The sequence below is a fragment of the Rosa chinensis genome, chromosome 6 (assembly GCF_002994745.2).
Source record: "Rosa chinensis cultivar Old Blush chromosome 6, RchiOBHm-V2, whole genome shotgun sequence".
Classification (NCBI taxonomy): Eukaryota; Viridiplantae; Streptophyta; class Magnoliopsida; order Rosales; family Rosaceae; genus Rosa; species Rosa chinensis.
In genome coordinates, this window is record NC_037093.1 from 9,875,287 (window position 1) to 9,894,040 (window position 18,754).

The 18,754-nt window shown below is 37.7% G+C and overlaps 1 protein-coding gene across 1 annotated transcript; it reads right to left on the reverse strand.

Annotated features, from left to right (window-relative positions):
• LOC112170320 (cinnamate beta-D-glucosyltransferase) lies at positions 1–2,014 on the reverse strand. Its single transcript, XM_024307570.2, has one exon. The coding sequence runs from the start codon at positions 1,904–1,906 to the stop codon at positions 245–247; it is 1,662 nt and encodes a 553-aa protein (XP_024163338.1). The 5' UTR covers positions 1,907–2,014; the 3' UTR covers positions 1–244.
• Between the last annotated feature and the right edge of the window lie 16,740 nt (positions 2,015–18,754).

The following is an 18,754-nucleotide window of genomic DNA, read 5'->3' on the forward strand; positions in this document are numbered from 1 at the left end:
TAGCTAGAGAAGAAGAGTAATTAGAATAGATGAGTTACATTCCGAGATACAAAATTAAATTACAAAGAAGAGGCATCCACAGCACCTGATCCCTAGACGCCTATTATAGACCACAATAAAAATAAAATAAGATCAAAAAGAGAGAGAGAAAAAAAATGTAAATAACGCATACCACATCTGATGGTATTTCAGTTATTCCATACTAATTCTGTAGAATATATTAGCCAGAACCAACCCCTTAGCCTTACGCCTCAACCAGTTCAACAACCTTTCCATTGATGGGCTTCGACTCGGCGATTTCAACCTTTCCATTGATGAGCTTCGACTCGGCGATTTCAACCTTCCCATTGATGGGCTTCGACTCGTCGACTTCGGCGATTCCATTAGCCTTTGCCTCAACTGGTGCAGCCTTTCCATTCAGCTTTGACTCAACATACTCCGCAACTCCATTGATCTTTGACTTGACATAATCCACAGTTGTTGACTTACTGTTAAGGGAAGCGCTGATTCTCCTAACCTCGTCGACAAAGGCCTGGAGGTTCCTGTCCGATGATCCTCCCTCGGAGCAGGCCGCCTCAGCCGCGGCCTTCCACTTCAAGGCGTTTTGCTTTATCTCCACCGCCTTGGGCCCGGAGGTTGCCTCGAGCAAGCACTTCTCTACCTCTTCCCTAGGGATCACTCTGTCTTCAGCCTCTCCACGGCACATTCTCACACCCACCTTAAATTCATCCACCAAGTACTTGGCGTCGGTCACTTGGTCACCCCATTGCGGGAATGCAACCACGGGCATTCCCGAGGTGAGTGCCTCCATAGTTGAGTTCCACCCGCAATGAGTCACAAAGCAAGCTGTCGAAGGGTGCTCCAAAATCTTCTCTTGTGGGCTCCATTGGACAACTTTGCCTCTGTCTCCTGCCTTTTCCAAAAACCCTTCCGGCAGAACCAGAAGTTCAAGGCCGGAATCAGGGTGTGGGGGCTTCATCACCCAAATGAAGGAAACTCCGGAGCTCAACAAGCCGTGAGCAATCTCATCCACTTGCTCCTGCTTCAAGTAAACCACACTACCGAACGAGATGTACACGACAGATGATTTAGGCTTGGTGTCGAGCCAGCCGATGATAGAGTCATCGGCCTTCATGAAGTCACCGCGGACGGCGTTTTGGGCTTTTGGGTTCTTGAATAGAGGACCGGCTGCCTTGATCGGGCACAAACGAGACATGTACTCGATGATCTCGCTCTCAAGCTCTTGGAAAGTGTCCATCAATATGCAGAAGGGCTTGTCCAAGTTCCTGTACTGCCCCAATATTGCCCTCCTCAAAAACGGGTAGGGGGTAGTAGGGTACAAGAAGCTGGGCACCTCATCGTACTTCAACAGAGGGATAGATGGAATCTGAACATCGCAAAACATGTCTGATTCCGAAGGAAAGGGGACCAAGCCATGGTAGTAGTGATAATAGGCAGCGAGACAAGCAGCGGATTGGACCCAAAGCATAGCCGAAGGAATCCCTAAACTCTCAGCCACGTCACACACCCAAGGGATGAAGGGGTTGTTGATGAGGCATGAGACAGGGCGACCTTGCTCCGCATTTTTCTTGATCATTTCAGGAATGACTTCCTTCCCGACCAGCTCGAGCTGCGGGAGATACAAGTCCAAGTCCTGGCGCATAGGCTCGTCCTCGGCCCATCTGTCTTCGAAGAATTCGAATCGGATGAATCCATCTCCGACTGGTTTTGGCTCGTCGGTGATGCCATTGGACTTGCGCATTTCCTTGCCGACGCATTCGGCGGTGCAGAAGGTGACGAGGAGGCCCTTGGAAGCGAGGCGCTTCCCCAGGCGGAGGAGTGGGTTCACATGGCCTTGGCCGATGAAGGAAACCAAGAAAACATGGACCAATGATTCGGAACCCATTTATGCTCTCTGTGTTGGGTGAGAGAGGTTTGAAGGTTCTGAGTGTGTTTGTGGGTTTGGATGGAGAGAACGGGGAAGAGGAGTGTAATATATACCTGCGGACTTGGTGCTGGATGAGATCAATGTAATTGTTGTCTTCTTTATTCTGCAAATCAATGTGACTGTTAGGTATGTAGCTGTTCATCATCCTACGCACCTACTTGAAAGTTGGTTTAAGGAAGTTTTCAAAGTGTTAAAATCAAACACGCCACGAGACATTTACGAGCAGATAGAAGATATATGAATGAGCGGCGGAGCTAATTAAAGGTGGTTTTGGTATTTCAAAAGTAAAATTATGAAGTATTTGTCCCCAAAATTTTTATGGCTCATTGGTTCTCCTACTTTGGCCTTTCTTTTCAAAACAAAAGGCATTTGGCTTTTTAAATTAATGAAGCAGATAAATTTGAAGGCATTCCTAAACTCCTGATTTTAGGAATAATTTTTCTTCAAATATAAACTAGAAAAGGCTACAAGCACATTCAACACACTTAACTCAATTACTGGCGTCCTAATTGGACATTCCAAATAGATTTATTGTCTTAGATATTTTACAGATGAGTATATGACAAACTAGAAGAGGAACTAACATTGCCATAAAATTATGAAACAAAAATACTTGAGATCCCAAATAATTTTACCAAATATTAATACCAAATGACGTGGCAGGTGCCATATCATCAAACTATTTTTAGCATATATTCTTATTTTATTTTTATTCTTTAAAATAAAAAGAGCTATAATTAAAAGTTATTGTTGTTTAATAAGAAAAAATGTATATGATAAACAACAGAAAAAGGAAGAAAGAACCTTAAACAAAACCCTTCAATCATGGAGACTTTAACATGCAATTGTAGGAGAAGACTATCAGTCAAAACATAAAAAATAGAATACGAAGTTGTGTATGACTTAATTCATTAGTTGACCGACAATTGAATGATGATCTATTACTATTAGTGGTGGTAGTTTTCATTCTAGAAATAGAGATATGCAGTGATGGCCATGGAGCAATGATGATTTTCAATTGATAACTGGATCTATCTCTACTGGGTTTCATGTTCTTACATTGTTAAAGGAAGATAGAAATAGATGTACTACTATATATGCAGTCTACTAGATTTGATGTAATTTCTCTGCGCTATTCTCCTCCAGATTTCTTTGTCCTTTAGATTCTGCAGATTTGGTTGTTTTTTGTTTGAGGAAGGGCAACAGCAAATTTGGTTGTTTGGTGAACCACGTGTTTTTTTTTTTTGCTGATTAATTAGTTTCTAAATAAAATCAATGAAATTTGTTGGAAATTATTAAATTGAATGTCTTGATATTTAAGACGCCAACTCAAATACCACATAATTTGATATAATTTTTTTGTGTCTCTAGCACTGCTCTTATGAAATGCTCGCAAACTCCTAATCCATGAAGACTACTTTTATACTTTTAGTCGTTTGGGTACGGTCCAGAACTATCGTTTCAAAAATTACCATGCATTCTTTCCTTTTTGTGATAGGGCCAAAAGTAATGCTTGTCAAGTGTCCTTGTCATTGTCCCTTAAAAAGGGTAAATTGTTAAAAAAAAAGTCAAAAAGGAATCACCTGTCCAGATGCATATGTAAATAAGCTACGGTCCTGAATTTAAGTTTAGAGTGGTAACTAAATAGGTAGCTTACTAAGTTTAAATACAGTAATGACTGCACCATGCACGCCGTTTCCCTATGTATGTTTGTTCTTCTTCTTCTTATCTTATATATGTGAAGTACGTACACGTCTCACACACTCAGACTAGTTGACACAACAATAATATATTTTTGGTACCAAAGACACAACAATCCTATTGCCATTAGGTAACGAGAAAGTTCGTCCCATCTGAAATTAATTGCTAGTTATTTTTCGCATATGAAAAACGAAACCCACTTAGGCACTCTGAAAGTTAGAAGCTCGAGTTCCCTTACGAAATAATTGATGTGGGAAGGGATAAAGACGTGCATCTCCTATTTGCATATATGTACCAGAAACTGAAAAGAAAGACCAGAAATTTGTAAGTCTTATTCATGGAAGAAATTAGCTCGCGAGTCGGGACTATATATGGACAACGTACGAAAGTCTCAAAGTTCAATAATTGAGAATGAAAACCCGTAGAATTTATGTTCATTGGGATGGGGTAGGATTTGGAGCTGTTGACCATTAGCTTAAAATATGGCATTTGGCTATCACTTGAATCCTAATCTTGTTTTTTTTTTTTGTAGGAGACCGCTGGTTACTTTTCCAGACAGTCTTATGTTTCTTCCAAAAGATTGCAAGTGATATGATCGTGTAATCATCATTAATTTAGCGGCTCATAATTAACACTTTAACTGTGTTAAAAGTTTTCACTATACGTCACTGACTATAAACTTAAGGGAAAATTCCACAAATGGTCACTCAAACATGACTCATTCGACACTTTGGTCACTCAAGTTTCAAATATATCACTTTGGTTACTCAACTATTACATTGTCAATCACTTTAGTCACCCAAGGGGCATTTTATCTCACTTTGATCATTTCTCCCAATTATTCTAATACATATTTATCAATTTTTTACAATTGGTTCGACGAAAATATCATTAATACTGTGACAAATAAAATAAAAAAATTAAACAAGTGACTAAAATGAACAATATAGTTAAAATTGAGTGAACAAAGTGATATATTTAAAATGTGAATGACTAAAGTATCGAATAAATAAAAGTTGAATGATCATTTGTGATATTTACTGTAAACTTAATTACCGAAACTTGTAGAAGCGTTACCCTGCACATGATTACATACCATCATATTTCAACCGTCGATCCGAGCGAAAAATATCGGTGAGAACAACTGAACCCAGAATCTGACAGTTCGGTCGGGCTTCTCTTCTCTCTCCTTAATGTCCTGCGGGGGCTTTCAGTTGCGTCCCCAATAGAACAAAGATAATTATGAGCAAAGCTACAAAAAAGACCCTAAGGAGCAGCGGAGCAGACATTTATGCCCTAGCAGAATTGATGGAGCACCCATCTAACTTTTTCCCTCACCCATCTAAATAAGGTTTGACTGGGAAAACTCTTTCCCCCACCCATCTATCTCACTCTCTTAAGCCACATCTAAATATGGATTGACTGGGAAAACTTTTTCCCACACCCATCTATCTCACTTTCTTAAGCCACTTCTAAATAACGTTTGACTGGGAAACTAATCAACCTAATTAAGAAAAAGCAAACTACTTATTGGGATCCATTTAGTATACTACTAGCCCCTTAACCAATTAGCTTTTATTTTTATTTTTTAAAATTTAAAAAGTTACAATAGTTTCTTTCCTGATATTGGAGAAGGTTTTATTTTTTATTTTTTTTATTATTTTATTTTATTTTTTTATGAGAAATGTTACAAATTTTTAAGGGTTTTTGTCTATTTACCCCATTTCTAGGGATTTTTTTCCCACTTACCTCATTAAGTTTTTTTAATTATCTCTTACCCAATACACTCTAAGGGAGTCTTCCCTAATATCCCATTAAGATTTTTTTAATTTTTTAATTTTTTTTTAATATCATTTTACCCCTTACCCCTTTGTTACTTAGAGAGAGAGATAGAGAAAATGGAAGAGAGAGAAACCACCGCGGGAATCCGGCCAACTTTTGCTGGAATCCGGTCACCGGCTGCCACCCACCGGAATTTGCTGAAAATCTCACCGGAAAGTTTTTGCCCCCAATAGACATCTATTGCCCCCTAATAGAGGGGCAATAGACGTCTATTGCCCCCCAATAGAAGTCTATTGCCCCCAATAGACGACTATCAGCCATGTATTGCCCCTCAATATACGTCTATTGCCCCCCAATAGATGTCTATTATCCCCTAATAGAACTTTCGGTTGCCAGAATATGAACTAATCTCCCTAAATTTAGACAAATAAAACTTTGTTTAAAGAAAAAAACGAAGAAATTATATTAATTTAAAAACGTTTATTGCTCCCCAATAGGCGCCTATTGCTCCCCAATAGAATTCTTTTTCTTCATTTTTCTTTCTTTCCGGGCCTTCTGCCTCCATTTTGCCAAATAAAAGAAGAAGAAAAGAACAGATTGTATAAAGTAAACAAGACCAAATTAGATGATGAATTTTTTTTCAAAGCTCTGCATGTGTAGAATAAGAACAAATTGTATAAAACTTTTTCTTTTTTCTTTCTGCCTACACTTTACTAAAAAAAAAATTATTTGGCCACCAAGAGAAATACTCTGGGCACCATATCGGAGCAAACCGAGAAATCCTCTGCACCGGTCAGACGTTGGGTGTTGCTGAGGGATCCAAGCTCGGCTTCTGTAGCACTGTTGCAGGATAATAATGGCCTGAATCAGAGACCATGGTAGAGAGAGGCTGTGAAGGTGAGACTAGGACTGAGGTTGAAGACCACCGAAAATCGTCGGAACCCCTTCTTGATTTCCCTCTCCAACAAGCTCAGCTCAGACAAGGCCCAGTTGACGCCGACATTCTGCTCCCCACTCAATTCGCCTCCTCCGACTCCTCGCAGAGGTGTACGGCGCTTGACCCCAAGCTCAATTACCGCCCAGTGATCGGTATTCTCAGCCATCCCGGTGACAGCGCCTCCGGCCGGCTTAGTAAAGTCGCGCGGAGCATCTGGATTTGGAGGCTCTCGTCGTCGCCGTCGCTATCGCCGGTGAGAACGCCGTCGACGAAGAAGACTGGAGGATCGGGGAGAGAGAAAAGCAGACGTCTTCGGAGAGAGAGAGAGAGTTCGCCGCGTCTGTGGAGAGAAAGGAGACAGAGTGGCAGCTATAATTGATTAATTTGATTGAGGGTAAAATGGTCATTTGCTGTCAAATTGTGTAGTTGGGAATAAAAATCTCTTACCGGGGAAAGTGAGATAAATTTTGTTCATTTTGGTGCTTTTGGAGTTTTGGTCAAGGACCATTTTTTAAAATATGATATAGTTTATTGACTATCTTATCCTCGTATAAAAATAATTTACTTTAGTAATATCTATATTATGTAAGGACATATATAATAATTCAAAAATTTAGTCATTCCATCAAGAATTAACATAACTATATAAAATATTATTAACAATCGACTTTTTGTTATATAATCACTCTCCAGGAATCTGGAGGCATTCTTTAATTAAAGCTTAAAGTAGGGCGAGTCTACTCTACTGGCTAAGACTAGGACAGTTACAACCATGGGTCTTTCACAGTTTGAAAGTGAGCTGCAGCAGTAGTGGCTATTATGTACGGCCATGAGTTTGGAAGCTGCTAGCTTCGAGCTTGGAAAGTTTGGTTGAGATTTTAACCGTAATTTGTCCAGCTTTTATTAGAATAGTAATGATCGATGATGATCTGGTTGACCCCAATTCAGTTCTCTGAGTTTTAAATAGTAACTAGTGGATCGGGCAGCTACTTAATATTGGTAAGAACTAAGAAAGGAGGTTGAGCAAATCGGATTGTCTGGGTCTGGCCGTCTGGGCATATTAATGATTTGGTTGATCGATCAAACAAATATAACTGAGTATATATCGGAATTTGGAACTCATGTATTTATGTTGGATATGAGTACCGGAGAGTCAACCTAATAATTATTAAACTCATTTGATATACATTAGAAAATTGTTAGCTGGTCTCCAATCCGAGATCAGAACTTCAACCTAATCCGGCCAAAGTGCTTTAAGCTCGACCAATCAAGTACGTAGTAAGTGCCATATGATTCAATTGAGGTAGGTTAATTAACTGAGTTACATAAGATTTATACTTTGTATTTTTCTATGCACCGGCGGTGCAAGTTATCTCACACTTATTAAATAATCTCAACTCTTGATATTTATAGTCAATATTTTTTTTAAAAGAGTTTTTATCACTAACGTTGTCTAAACTTCTTTTTACGCCGGACATAATGGTACCCAACTTTCAAAAGTAATTAAAATGATACATAAACTTTTAAAAATAAATCAACTTGATACCTCGTTTTATTTTTTGTCACTTTTCTGTTAAATTGATCACGTGCAATGCATGTGAGGTGCAAAAACTGTTTTTTAGTTATTTTTTATTTTGCTTTTTGATTCTCCTTTTCTTCTATCGTCTACCTCTCTCCCTTTTTCTTTTTTTTGTTTCTTCAGAAAGTGGGAAACATCCCAACCTTATTTGTTTCTAAGATGGTGGAATTAATTGAAATTAAATGGAAGATTTTAATTCTTTAGAAGAAGAAGATTGGGTTATAGATGGTTGTTCGCCCATTTGATCACAAATCTTCAATTTTTGGGTTTGATTTTGCATCTGTGCATCTTTGTATTCAGTTCAGATTCCAATTCTATAAAGTTTCAAGGCCGGTGGCAGGACCATTCTATTTTCACGCAGTTCCATTGCTTAATGACTATTGATCCAACTGTTTTTACATAAACAAGAAAAAAATCTTGGTTATAGATGCAATATGCAGAAGAAAGAGGATTGAGCTGAAGTCGGGCAATCACAAGTAAAGAAGAATTAAGTTTGGGTAGTTAGGTTGTAAATGACTAGATGCAATATGCAGATTGTAGAAGAATGATCGAGGAATAAGGAGAAAGAGAAAGAAATAGAGGATTGTTCAAGTAAATCCAGAATATGTGTCTGACCCAAATTCTAGGCTATTTGACCTAGTTGTAATAGGATTTTGAATTAGAGATATCCATAGGTATCCGATTAATTGTACGATATCTTTCCTTGTACAACTTTGATTTTATGTCTTGTAATCCTCTATATAAATAGGCCCCTATTATCAATGAAAATACGACTCAATTCTCTCCAAATTCAGTTTTCCTTAAACACGTTATCAGCACGAATCCCTAACCCTGAAATCCTAAAATCGTAGCTTTCAAATCCTAGCAACCTCCGCCGCATATATTGAAGCTCTTAATCCCAGGAGTTTAGAACTGGTGGCGCCACCCCAAGAACAGGCCGGAAAATCCCCGAACCGGCCACAAGAAGAGAAAGATAGTCCCCTGACCAGTTCACACCATTCCAGTCTTCCATCTACAGTGAATTTTTCCATCACATGCTCCCTAAACCCAGAAACTAGGAACTGGTAAAATTACGGCCAAAACCGGCCGGCGGAACTACTGCACCTATTGAACCATCAGTTTCATTCCCAGAAAAAAAAAAAAAGAAAAAAAAAAAGAAGGAGAAAGAGGCGCAGCCCAGAAGACCCTAGCTCTAGTCCAGCTCAGAAGAAGAAAAACAAACGGCCCAAGCCAGAAAAGAAAAGAAAAAAAAATAAAAAAGAGAGGAAGGCACGGCCTAGAGAAGAAGAGGAAGGCGCGACCCAAAGGAGAAGAAAGAAGACACGGCCCAGGGAAGAAGAAGGCTGATACGGCCCAAGTCGGAAAAAACTAAAAAATAAAAGGAAGCAGGCCCTTGCCCACTTCTGAAGGAAGAAAAAGAAAAAAAATAAAAAGGAGAAGCCCAAGAGAAAGAAAGGGGAGCAAGCCCACATTGCAAAAGAAAAAAATGGAAGCTGCCCACCGCCAAACGCCTCCAGCAATCACCTTTGACGACCAAATTCCGGCGACTTATTCCTAGAAAATTTTGACACATTTTGAGGTATGTTTTAAAGGTTCTTTAAGTTCCCATTTTTGAAATTTTTTATTATTTTTCTCTTCTTTTTCCTCGGGGACTTGCAACCTCCCTTTTTTCTTCATAGGGGAGACCAAAAGCCGAATTGTGGGGGTTCGTGCTCACTCCAAGCTTGGAGCTTGTAGAGTCTTCCAAACTTAGAGTTTGTTGAGAAATTATGATCGACCACAAACACATCATTTTTTCGATCTAATCCAATACTTCTTGGAATCGAATTTCTTGGAAGTGACTACTCTCGGAAATTCCTAATTTTTTGAAAGCGATATGTTTTTGTGGTAACTTTTTCTGCTCCGAAACTAATCCTTTTTCTTGTTCTCTTTCAGGATAAGTAACCTGAACAAATTGGACTTTGCTCCATTGGGAACAACTAGCTCTGGATATCACAGATGGGTTCTTGATGTCAGCCAGCATCTCAAGGACGATGGAATCTGTTAGCCAAATAGCCACCCTCAAGTATAAGGGGTACAAGTAATAGTATAGGGATTTAAGAAAGGTTGTCGAACCCACGAGGATTGGATTCCTTTCACTAGCTAGGGTGTTAACCTAAGGAGAGCAAGAATATGCAAATGTACAATCACAAACCTAAATTCACAAGGAAATCTAGGCTCATGCTGAGTATGTGCATTGTAGTGATAGTGAAATTGTTTGTTGGATAGAGTAATGAACCAAATTAAATTAAATGCTCAAATGTAAACTAAATTACTCTAAACTAAACTAGTAATATAATGGATGAAGTTAGGGGTTTGATTGTCTACCACTAACCTCCCTTGCAAGTATTGAAGTTCAAATACAAGTGATGCTATTCTAATTTCCCAAATACCCTATTTGCATCCGGATAAGACTACAAAGGCTTAAAATCCTTTTATTTTATCAATTTCCATCGGATAAGTGCGAGACTAACTACCCAAGAACAAGTTATATTACCGGATAAGTATCAATTCCTTGCTCCTAGATGCATAAAGATTTGAGTTTAGATAATCAAGCAAGCAAACCAATCCTAGATCTAGGTGATTTTAACTCACTACCCTCACATGCACATAGAGGATGCTATCATGCTATTAATGTTCAAGGTTAACTACTCCCTAAACATTTTTTCATGAGATGACAAACACAACACATTCAAAATAGTTAAGTTTGAATGAATGCATTCACTTCTTGAATTAGCATATGAAGATGAAAATCACAAATAACAACAAATGTCAATTAAAACATCAATTCATACAAGTTTGGCTACGGCTTTCAACCCTAGCCCCAACAAAGTAACTACTCACTCATAATCATACAAATTGGCATCAAATCTATAAAGTAAATCAAGGTAAATTAAAGAGGTAAGGGAAGAAAGAACTAGTTGAAGCTTGACAAATCAATGGGTAGCTTCTCCTTCATTTTTCTCCTTCAATGCTCCTTGAATCCTCCTTGATGGTGGAATGGATGGATAATGAACTTCTGGATGGTGATGATGAATGAAATGGTGATGAAGATATGATGCTCCTTTGGCTAGCTTTGAGTGGTGGTGATGAAGTTTATGGTAGTGGAAGATGGTAGTTGTGGTGGTGATGATGGAGTAGATTGGGTATTGTGGGTTTGGATTTTGGGAGGTGGAGATGGAGGTTTTTGTGAAGAAGATGAAGAGAGAAATCAGATGTAATGGGATGAAGGAGTTGGTTATTGAGAGTGAGAGGAGAATGTGTTTAAATAGGGAAGAAAAAGAAGAGTGAAATGATGAGAGAAAGAAAAATAATGAAAGTGGAGTATGGGAGTGGTTTGTAAAATAAGTAAAAGATGGGATAATGATGAAATGAAAGCAAAGCATGAAGGTGCAGAAACATGGAAGTGATGATGATTTATTAATGAGAATGGAGTAGAAAAATATATCCAAGGAAAAAGAGAAAAGCATCTAGCTTTCTTCATGTGAAAATTTCTAGCTTGCCCAAAGGCAAACAGAGCTAGGAATCGGATTTTACACCAATCCCCGGCAACGGCGCCAAAAACTTGTTAGCCAAATAGCCACCCTCAAGTATAAGGGGTACAAGTAATAGTATAGGGATTTAAGAAATGTTGTCGAACCCACGAGGATTGGATTTCTTTCAATAGCTAGGGTGTTAACCTAAGGAGAGCTAGAATATGCAAATGTACAATCACAAACCTAAATTCACAAGGAAATCTAGGCTCATGGTGAGTATGTGCATTGTAGTAATAGTGAAATTGTTTGTTGGATAGAGTAATGAACCAAATTAAATTAAATGCTCAAATATAAACTAAATTACTCTAAACTAAACTAGTAATATAATGGATGAAGTTAGGGGTTGGATTGTCTACCACTAACCTCCCTTGCAAGTATTGAAGTTCAAATACAAGTGATGCTATTCTAATTTCCCAATTACCCTCTTTGGATCCGGATAAGACTACAAAGGCTTAAACTCCTTTTATTTTATCAATTTCCATCGGATAAGTGCGAGACTAACTACCCAAGAACAAGTTATATTACCGGATAAGTATCAATTCCTTGCTCCTAGATGCATAAAGATTTGAGTTTAGATAATCAAGCAAGCAAACCAATCCTAGATCTAGGTGATTTTAACTCACTACCCTCACATGCACATAGAGGATGCTATCATGCTATTAATGTTCAAGGTTAACTACTCCCTAAACATTTTTTCATGAGATGACAAACACAACACATTCAAAATAGTTAAGTTTGAATGAATGCATTCACTTCTTGAATTAGCATATGAAGATGAAAATCACAAATAACAACAAATGTCAATTAAAACATCAATTCATACAAGTTTGGCTACGGCTTTCAACCCTAGCCCCAACAAAGTAACTACTCACTCATAATCATACAAATTGGCATCAAATCTATAAAGTAAATCAAGGTAAATTAAAGAGGTAAGGGAAGAAAGAACTAGTTGAAGCTTGACAAATCAATGGGTAGCTTCTCCTTCATTTTTCTCCTTCAATGCTCCTTGAATCCTCCTTGATGGTGGAATGGATGGATAATGAACTTCTGGATGGTGATGATGAATGAAATGGTGATGAAGATATGATGCTCCTTTGGCTAGCTTTGAGTGGTGGTGATGAAGTTTATGGTAGTGGAAGATGGTAGTTGTGGTGGTGATGATGGAGTAGATTGGGTATTGTGGGTTTGGATTTTGGGAGGTGGAGATGGAGGTTTTTGTGAAGAAGATGAAGAGAGAAATCAGATGTAATGGGATGAAGGAGTTGGTTATTGAGAGTGAGAGGAGAATGTGTTTAAATAGGGAAGAAAAAGAAGAGTGAAATGATGAGAGAAAGAAAAATAATGAAAGTGGAGTATGGGAGTGGTTTGTAAAATAAGTAAAAGATGGGATAATGATGAAATGAAAGCAAAGCATGAAGGTGCAGAAACATGGAAGTGATGATGATTTATTAATGAGAATGGAGTAGAAAAATATATCCAAGGAAAAAGAGAAAAGCATCTAGCTTTCTTCATGTGAAAATTTCTAGCTTGCCCAAAGGCAAACAGAGCTAGGAATCGGATTTTACACCAATCCCCGGCAACGGCGCCAAAAACTTGTTAGCCAAATAGCCACCCTCAAGTATAAGGGGTACAAGTAATAGTATAGGGATTTAAGAAATGTTGTCGAACCCACGAGGATTGGATTTCTTTCAATAGCTAGGGTGTTAACCTAAGGAGAGCTAGAATATGCAAATGTACAATCACAAACCTAAATTCACAAGGAAATCTAGGCTCATGGTGAGTATGTGCATTGTAGTAATAGTGAAATTGTTTGTTGGATAGAGTAATGAACCAAATTAAATTAAATGCTCAAATATAAACTAAATTACTCTAAACTAAACTAGTAATATAATGGATGAAGTTAGGGGTTGGATTGTCTACCACTAACCTCCCTTGCAAGTATTGAAGTTCAAATACAAGTGATGCTATTCTAATTTCCCAATTACCCTCTTTGGATCCGGATAAGACTACAAAGGCTTAAACTCCTTTTATTTTATCAATTTCCATCGGATAAGTGCGAGACTAACTACCCAAGAACAAGTTATATTACCGGATAAGTATCAATTCCTTGCTCCTAGATGCATAAAGATTTGAGTTTAGATAATCAAGCAAGCAAACCAATCCTAGATCTAGGTGATTTTAACTCACTACCCTCACATGCACATAGAGGATGCTATCATGCTATTAATGTTCAAGGTTAACTACTCCCTAAACATTTTTCATGAGATGACAAACACAACACATTCAAAATAGTTAAGTTTGAATGAATGCATTCACTTCTTGAATTAGCATATGAAGATGAAAATCACAAATAACAACAAATGTCAATTAAAACATCAATTCATACAAGTTTGGCTACGGCTTTCAACCCTAGCCCCAACAAAGTAACTACTCACTCATAATCATACAAATTGGCATCAAATCTATAAAGTAAATCAAGGTAAATTAAAGAGGTAAGGGAAGAAAGAACTAGTTGAAGCTTGACAAATCAATGGGTAGCTTCTCCTTCATTTTTCTCCTTCAATGCTCCTTGAATCCTCCTTGATGGTGGAATGGATGGATAATGAACTTCTGGATGGTGATGATGAATGAAATGGTGATGAAGATATGATGCTCCTTTGGCTAGCTTTGAGTGGTGGTGATGAAGTTTATGGTAGTGGAAGATGGTAGTTGTGGTGGTGATGATGGAGTAGATTGGGTATTGTGGGTTTGGATTTTGGGAGGTGGAGATGGAGGTTTTTGTGAAGAAGATGAAGAGAGAAATCAGATGTAATGGGATGAAGGAGTTGGTTATTGAGAGTGAGAGGAGAATGTGTTTAAATAGGGAAGAAAAGAAGAGTGAAATGATGAGAGAAAGAAAAATAATGAAAGTGGAGTATGGGAGTGGTTTGTAAAATAAGTAAAAGATGGGATAATGATGAAATGAAAGCAAAGCATGAAGGTGCAGAAACATGGAAGTGATGATGATTTATTAATGAGAATGGAGTAGAAAAATATATCCAAGGAAAAAGAGAAAAGCATCTAGCTTTCTTCATGTGAAAATTTCTAGCTTGCCCAAAGGCAAACAGAGCTAGGAATCGGATTTTACACCAATCCCCGGCAACGGCGCCAAAAACTTGTTAGCCAAATAGCCACCCTCAAGTATAAGGGGTACAAGTAATAGTATAGGGATTTAAGAAATGTTGTCGAACCCACGAGGATTGGATTTCTTTCAATAGCTAGGGTGTTAACCTAAGGAGAGCTAGAATATGCAAATGTACAATCACAAACCTAAATTCACAAGGAAATCTAGGCTCATGGTGAGTATGTGCATTGTAGTAATAGTGAAATTGTTTGTTGGATAGAGTAATGAACCAAATTAAATTAAATGCTCAAATATAAACTAAATTACTCTAAACTAAACTAGTAATATAATGGATGAAGTTAGGGGTTGGATTGTCTACCACTAACCTCCCTTGCAAGTATTGAAGTTCAAATACAAGTGATGCTATTCTAATTTCCCAATTACCCTCTTTGGATCCGGATAAGACTACAAAGGCTTAAACTCCTTTTATTTTATCAATTTCCATCGGATAAGTGCGAGACTAACTACCCAAGAACAAGTTATATTACCGGATAAGTATCAATTCCTTGCTCCTAGATGCATAAAGATTTGAGTTTAGATAATCAAGCAAGCAAACCAATCCTAGATCTAGGTGATTTTAACTCACTACCCTCACATGCACATAGAGGATGCTATCATGCTATTAATGTTCAAGGTTAACTACTCCCTAAACATTTTTTCATGAGATGACAAACACAACACATTCAAAATAGTTAAGTTTGAATGAATGCATTCACTTCTTGAATTAGCATATGAAGATGAAAATCACAAATAACAACAAATGTCAATTAAAACATCAATTCATACAAGTTTGGCTACGGCTTTCAACCCTAGCCCCAACAAAGTAACTACTCACTCATAATCATACAAATTGGCATCAAATCTATAAAGTAAATCAAGGTAAATTAAAGAGGTAAGGGAAGAAAGAACTAGTTGAAGCTTGACAAATCAATGGGTAGCTTCTCCTTCATTTTTCTCCTTCAATGCTCCTTGAATCCTCCTTGATGGTGGAATGGATGGATAATGAACTTCTGGATGGTGATGATGAATGAAATGGTGATGAAGATATGATGCTCCTTTGGCTAGCTTTGAGTGGTGGTGATGAAGTTTATGGTAGTGGAAGATGGTAGTTGTGGTGGTGATGATGGAGTAGATTGGGTATTGTGGGTTTGGATTTTGGGAGGTGGAGATGGAGGTTTTTGTGAAGAAGATGAAGAGAGAAATCAGATGTAATGGGATGAAGGAGTTGGTTATTGAGAGTGAGAGGAGAATGTGTTTAAATAGGGAAGAAAAAGAAGAGTGAAATGATGAGAGAAAGAAAAATAATGAAAGTGGAGTATGGGAGTGGTTTGTAAAATAAGTAAAAGATGAGGTAATGATGAAATGAAAGCAAAGCATGAAGGTGCAGAAACATGGAAGTGATGATGATTTATTAATGAGAATGGAGTAGAAAAATATATCCAAGGAAAAAGAGAAAAGCATCTAGCTTTCTTCATGTGAAAATTTCTAGCTTGCCCAAAGGCAAACAGAGCTAGGAATCGGATTTTACACCAATCCCCGGCAACGGCGCCAAAAACTTGTTAGCCAAATAGCCACCCTCAAGTATAAGGGGTACAAGTAATAGTATAGGGATTTAAGAAATGTTGTCGAACCCACGAGGATTGGATTTCTTTCAATAGCTAGGGTGTTAACCTAAGGAGAGCTAGAATATGCAAATGTACAATCACAAACCTAAATTCACAAGGAAATCTAGGCTCATGGTGAGTATGTGCATTGTAGTAATAGTGAAATTGTTTGTTGGATAGAGTAATGAACCAAATTAAATTAAATGCTCAAATATAAACTAAATTACTCTAAACTAAACTAGTAATATAATGGATGAAGTTAGGGGTTGGATTGTCTACCACTAACCTCCCTTGCAAGTATTGAAGTTCAAATACAAGTGATGCTATTCTAATTTCCCAATTACCCTCTTTGGATCCGGATAAGACTACAAAGGCTTAAACTCCTTTTATTTTATCAATTTCCATCAGATAAGTGCGAGACTAACTACCCAAGAACAAGTTATATTACCGGATAAGTATCAATTCCTTGCTCCTAGATGCATAAAGATTTGAGTTTAGATAATCAAGCAAGCAAACCAATCCTAGATCTAGGTGATTTTAACTCACTACCCTCACATGCACATAGAGGATGCTATCATGCTATTAATGTTCAAGGTTAACTACTCCCTAAACATTTTTTCATGAGATGAAAAACACAACACATTCAAAATAGTTAAGTTTGAATGAATGCATTCACTTCTTGAATTAGCATATGACGATGAAAATCACAAATAACAACAAATGTCAATTAAAACATCAATTTATACAAGTTTGGCTACGACTTTCAACCCTAGCCCCAACAAAGTAACTGCTCACTCATAATCATACAAATTGGCATCAAATCTATAAAGTAAATCAAGGTAAATTAAAGAGTTAAGGGAAGAAAGAACTAGTTGAAGCTTGACAAATCAATGGGTAGCTTCTCCTTCATTTTTCTCCTTCAATGCTCCTTGAATCCTCCTTGATGGTGGAATGGATGGATAATGAACTTCTGGATGGTGATGATGAATGAAATGGTGATGAAGATATGATACTCCTTTGGCTAACTTTGAGTGGTGGTGATGAAGTTTATGGTGGTGGAAGATGGTAGTTGTGGTGTTGATGATGGAGTAGATTGGGTATTGTGGGTTTGGATTTTGGGAGGTGGAGATGGAGGTTTTTGTGAAGGAGATGAAGAGAGAAATCAGATGTAATGGGATGAAGGAGTTGGTTATTGAGAGTGAGAGGAGAATGTGTTTAAATAGGGAAGAAAAAGAAGAGTGAAATGATGAGAGAAAGAAAAATAATGAAAGTGGAGTATGGGAGTGGTTTGTAAAATAAGTAAAAGATGAGGTAATGATGAAATGAAAGCACTACTACAAAAACTGCATCACACAACGGTGGAAATCTGTTGTGTGATGTGGACCATGTCTGTCGTCTATCTCGATGTTGTGTGATGAGCACACTCACACAACGGTGAAACACCGTTATCTGAATATCATAGACACAACGCATTGCTTATAACCGTTGCACCAATTCTGCACATGCCAATGCCAAAAATTGGATGTGGGGCATTTTCGATGGTGATCAGACAACAGAAGTAAGCACATGCTGTTGTTGGTTAACTTCTCACACAACAGAAAAATAACACTCAGACAACAGAAGTAAGTACACGCTGTTGTTGGTTAACTTATCATACAACAGAAATATATGGCGACTGTTGTTGGTTGTTCCTTCACACAACAGGTATCATAAGTAACTGTTGTATGTGTGAGGCTCAGTGTTGAATTCTTCACAAGTCATACAACACATTGTTTCTATACCGTTGTGTGATTTAACATTGGACAACTGATACCCATTTATTCTGTTGTGTGAGTACTAATGTGACGACATAATTTTATAGATACTATTGTGTGATTATAAGTGGTTTGTTGTGTGACTGACGACATGCGTATTCATACAACGTAATTTAATTTACTATTGTTCGTTCATTATCGATTATTTACCTGGAATATTTGCACAAAAATAATGCTCTATATATTAAGTACTGAAGTACTCTAATTCAAGCATGTACCAAAAGAGCTAGTATTTATCAATCATCCATACATTCATCTAAGTTAGTATACTGTGAATGTTGCTTTCAAGTTTGGAGAAACAGAAAACCATATTTATAGATACAAAACACCCAATACTCTGTCAAGAATTTGCAACAACAGAAAAACCAATATGTATAATTTAACAATAGCCATCCAACTGCTTCTATTCTAGGTACAAACAGAGAATCAAGCTTGTTGTCCATATTATCCTCACCAGTTGTGAGTTCGCTTTGTAACGCCAAGAGTGATAACTAGCACTGCAATAATTGACTGAAAATGAAGTATATAGTTCCATGTTAGGGCACGAAATGTATAAAAACCTCACTTTAGAGAAACCAAGAAAGACGAATACACTCAACTTTCACAAACGAAAACATTTAAGTACTGGATAAGGGATGAATACAGGATAAG

What these genes read in the sequence shown, in the direction of transcription:
- LOC112170320 (XM_024307570.2), bottom strand. Translation starts at nt 1,906, where the DNA reads ATGGGTTCCGAATCATTGGTCCATGTTTTCTTGGTTTCCTTCATCGGC.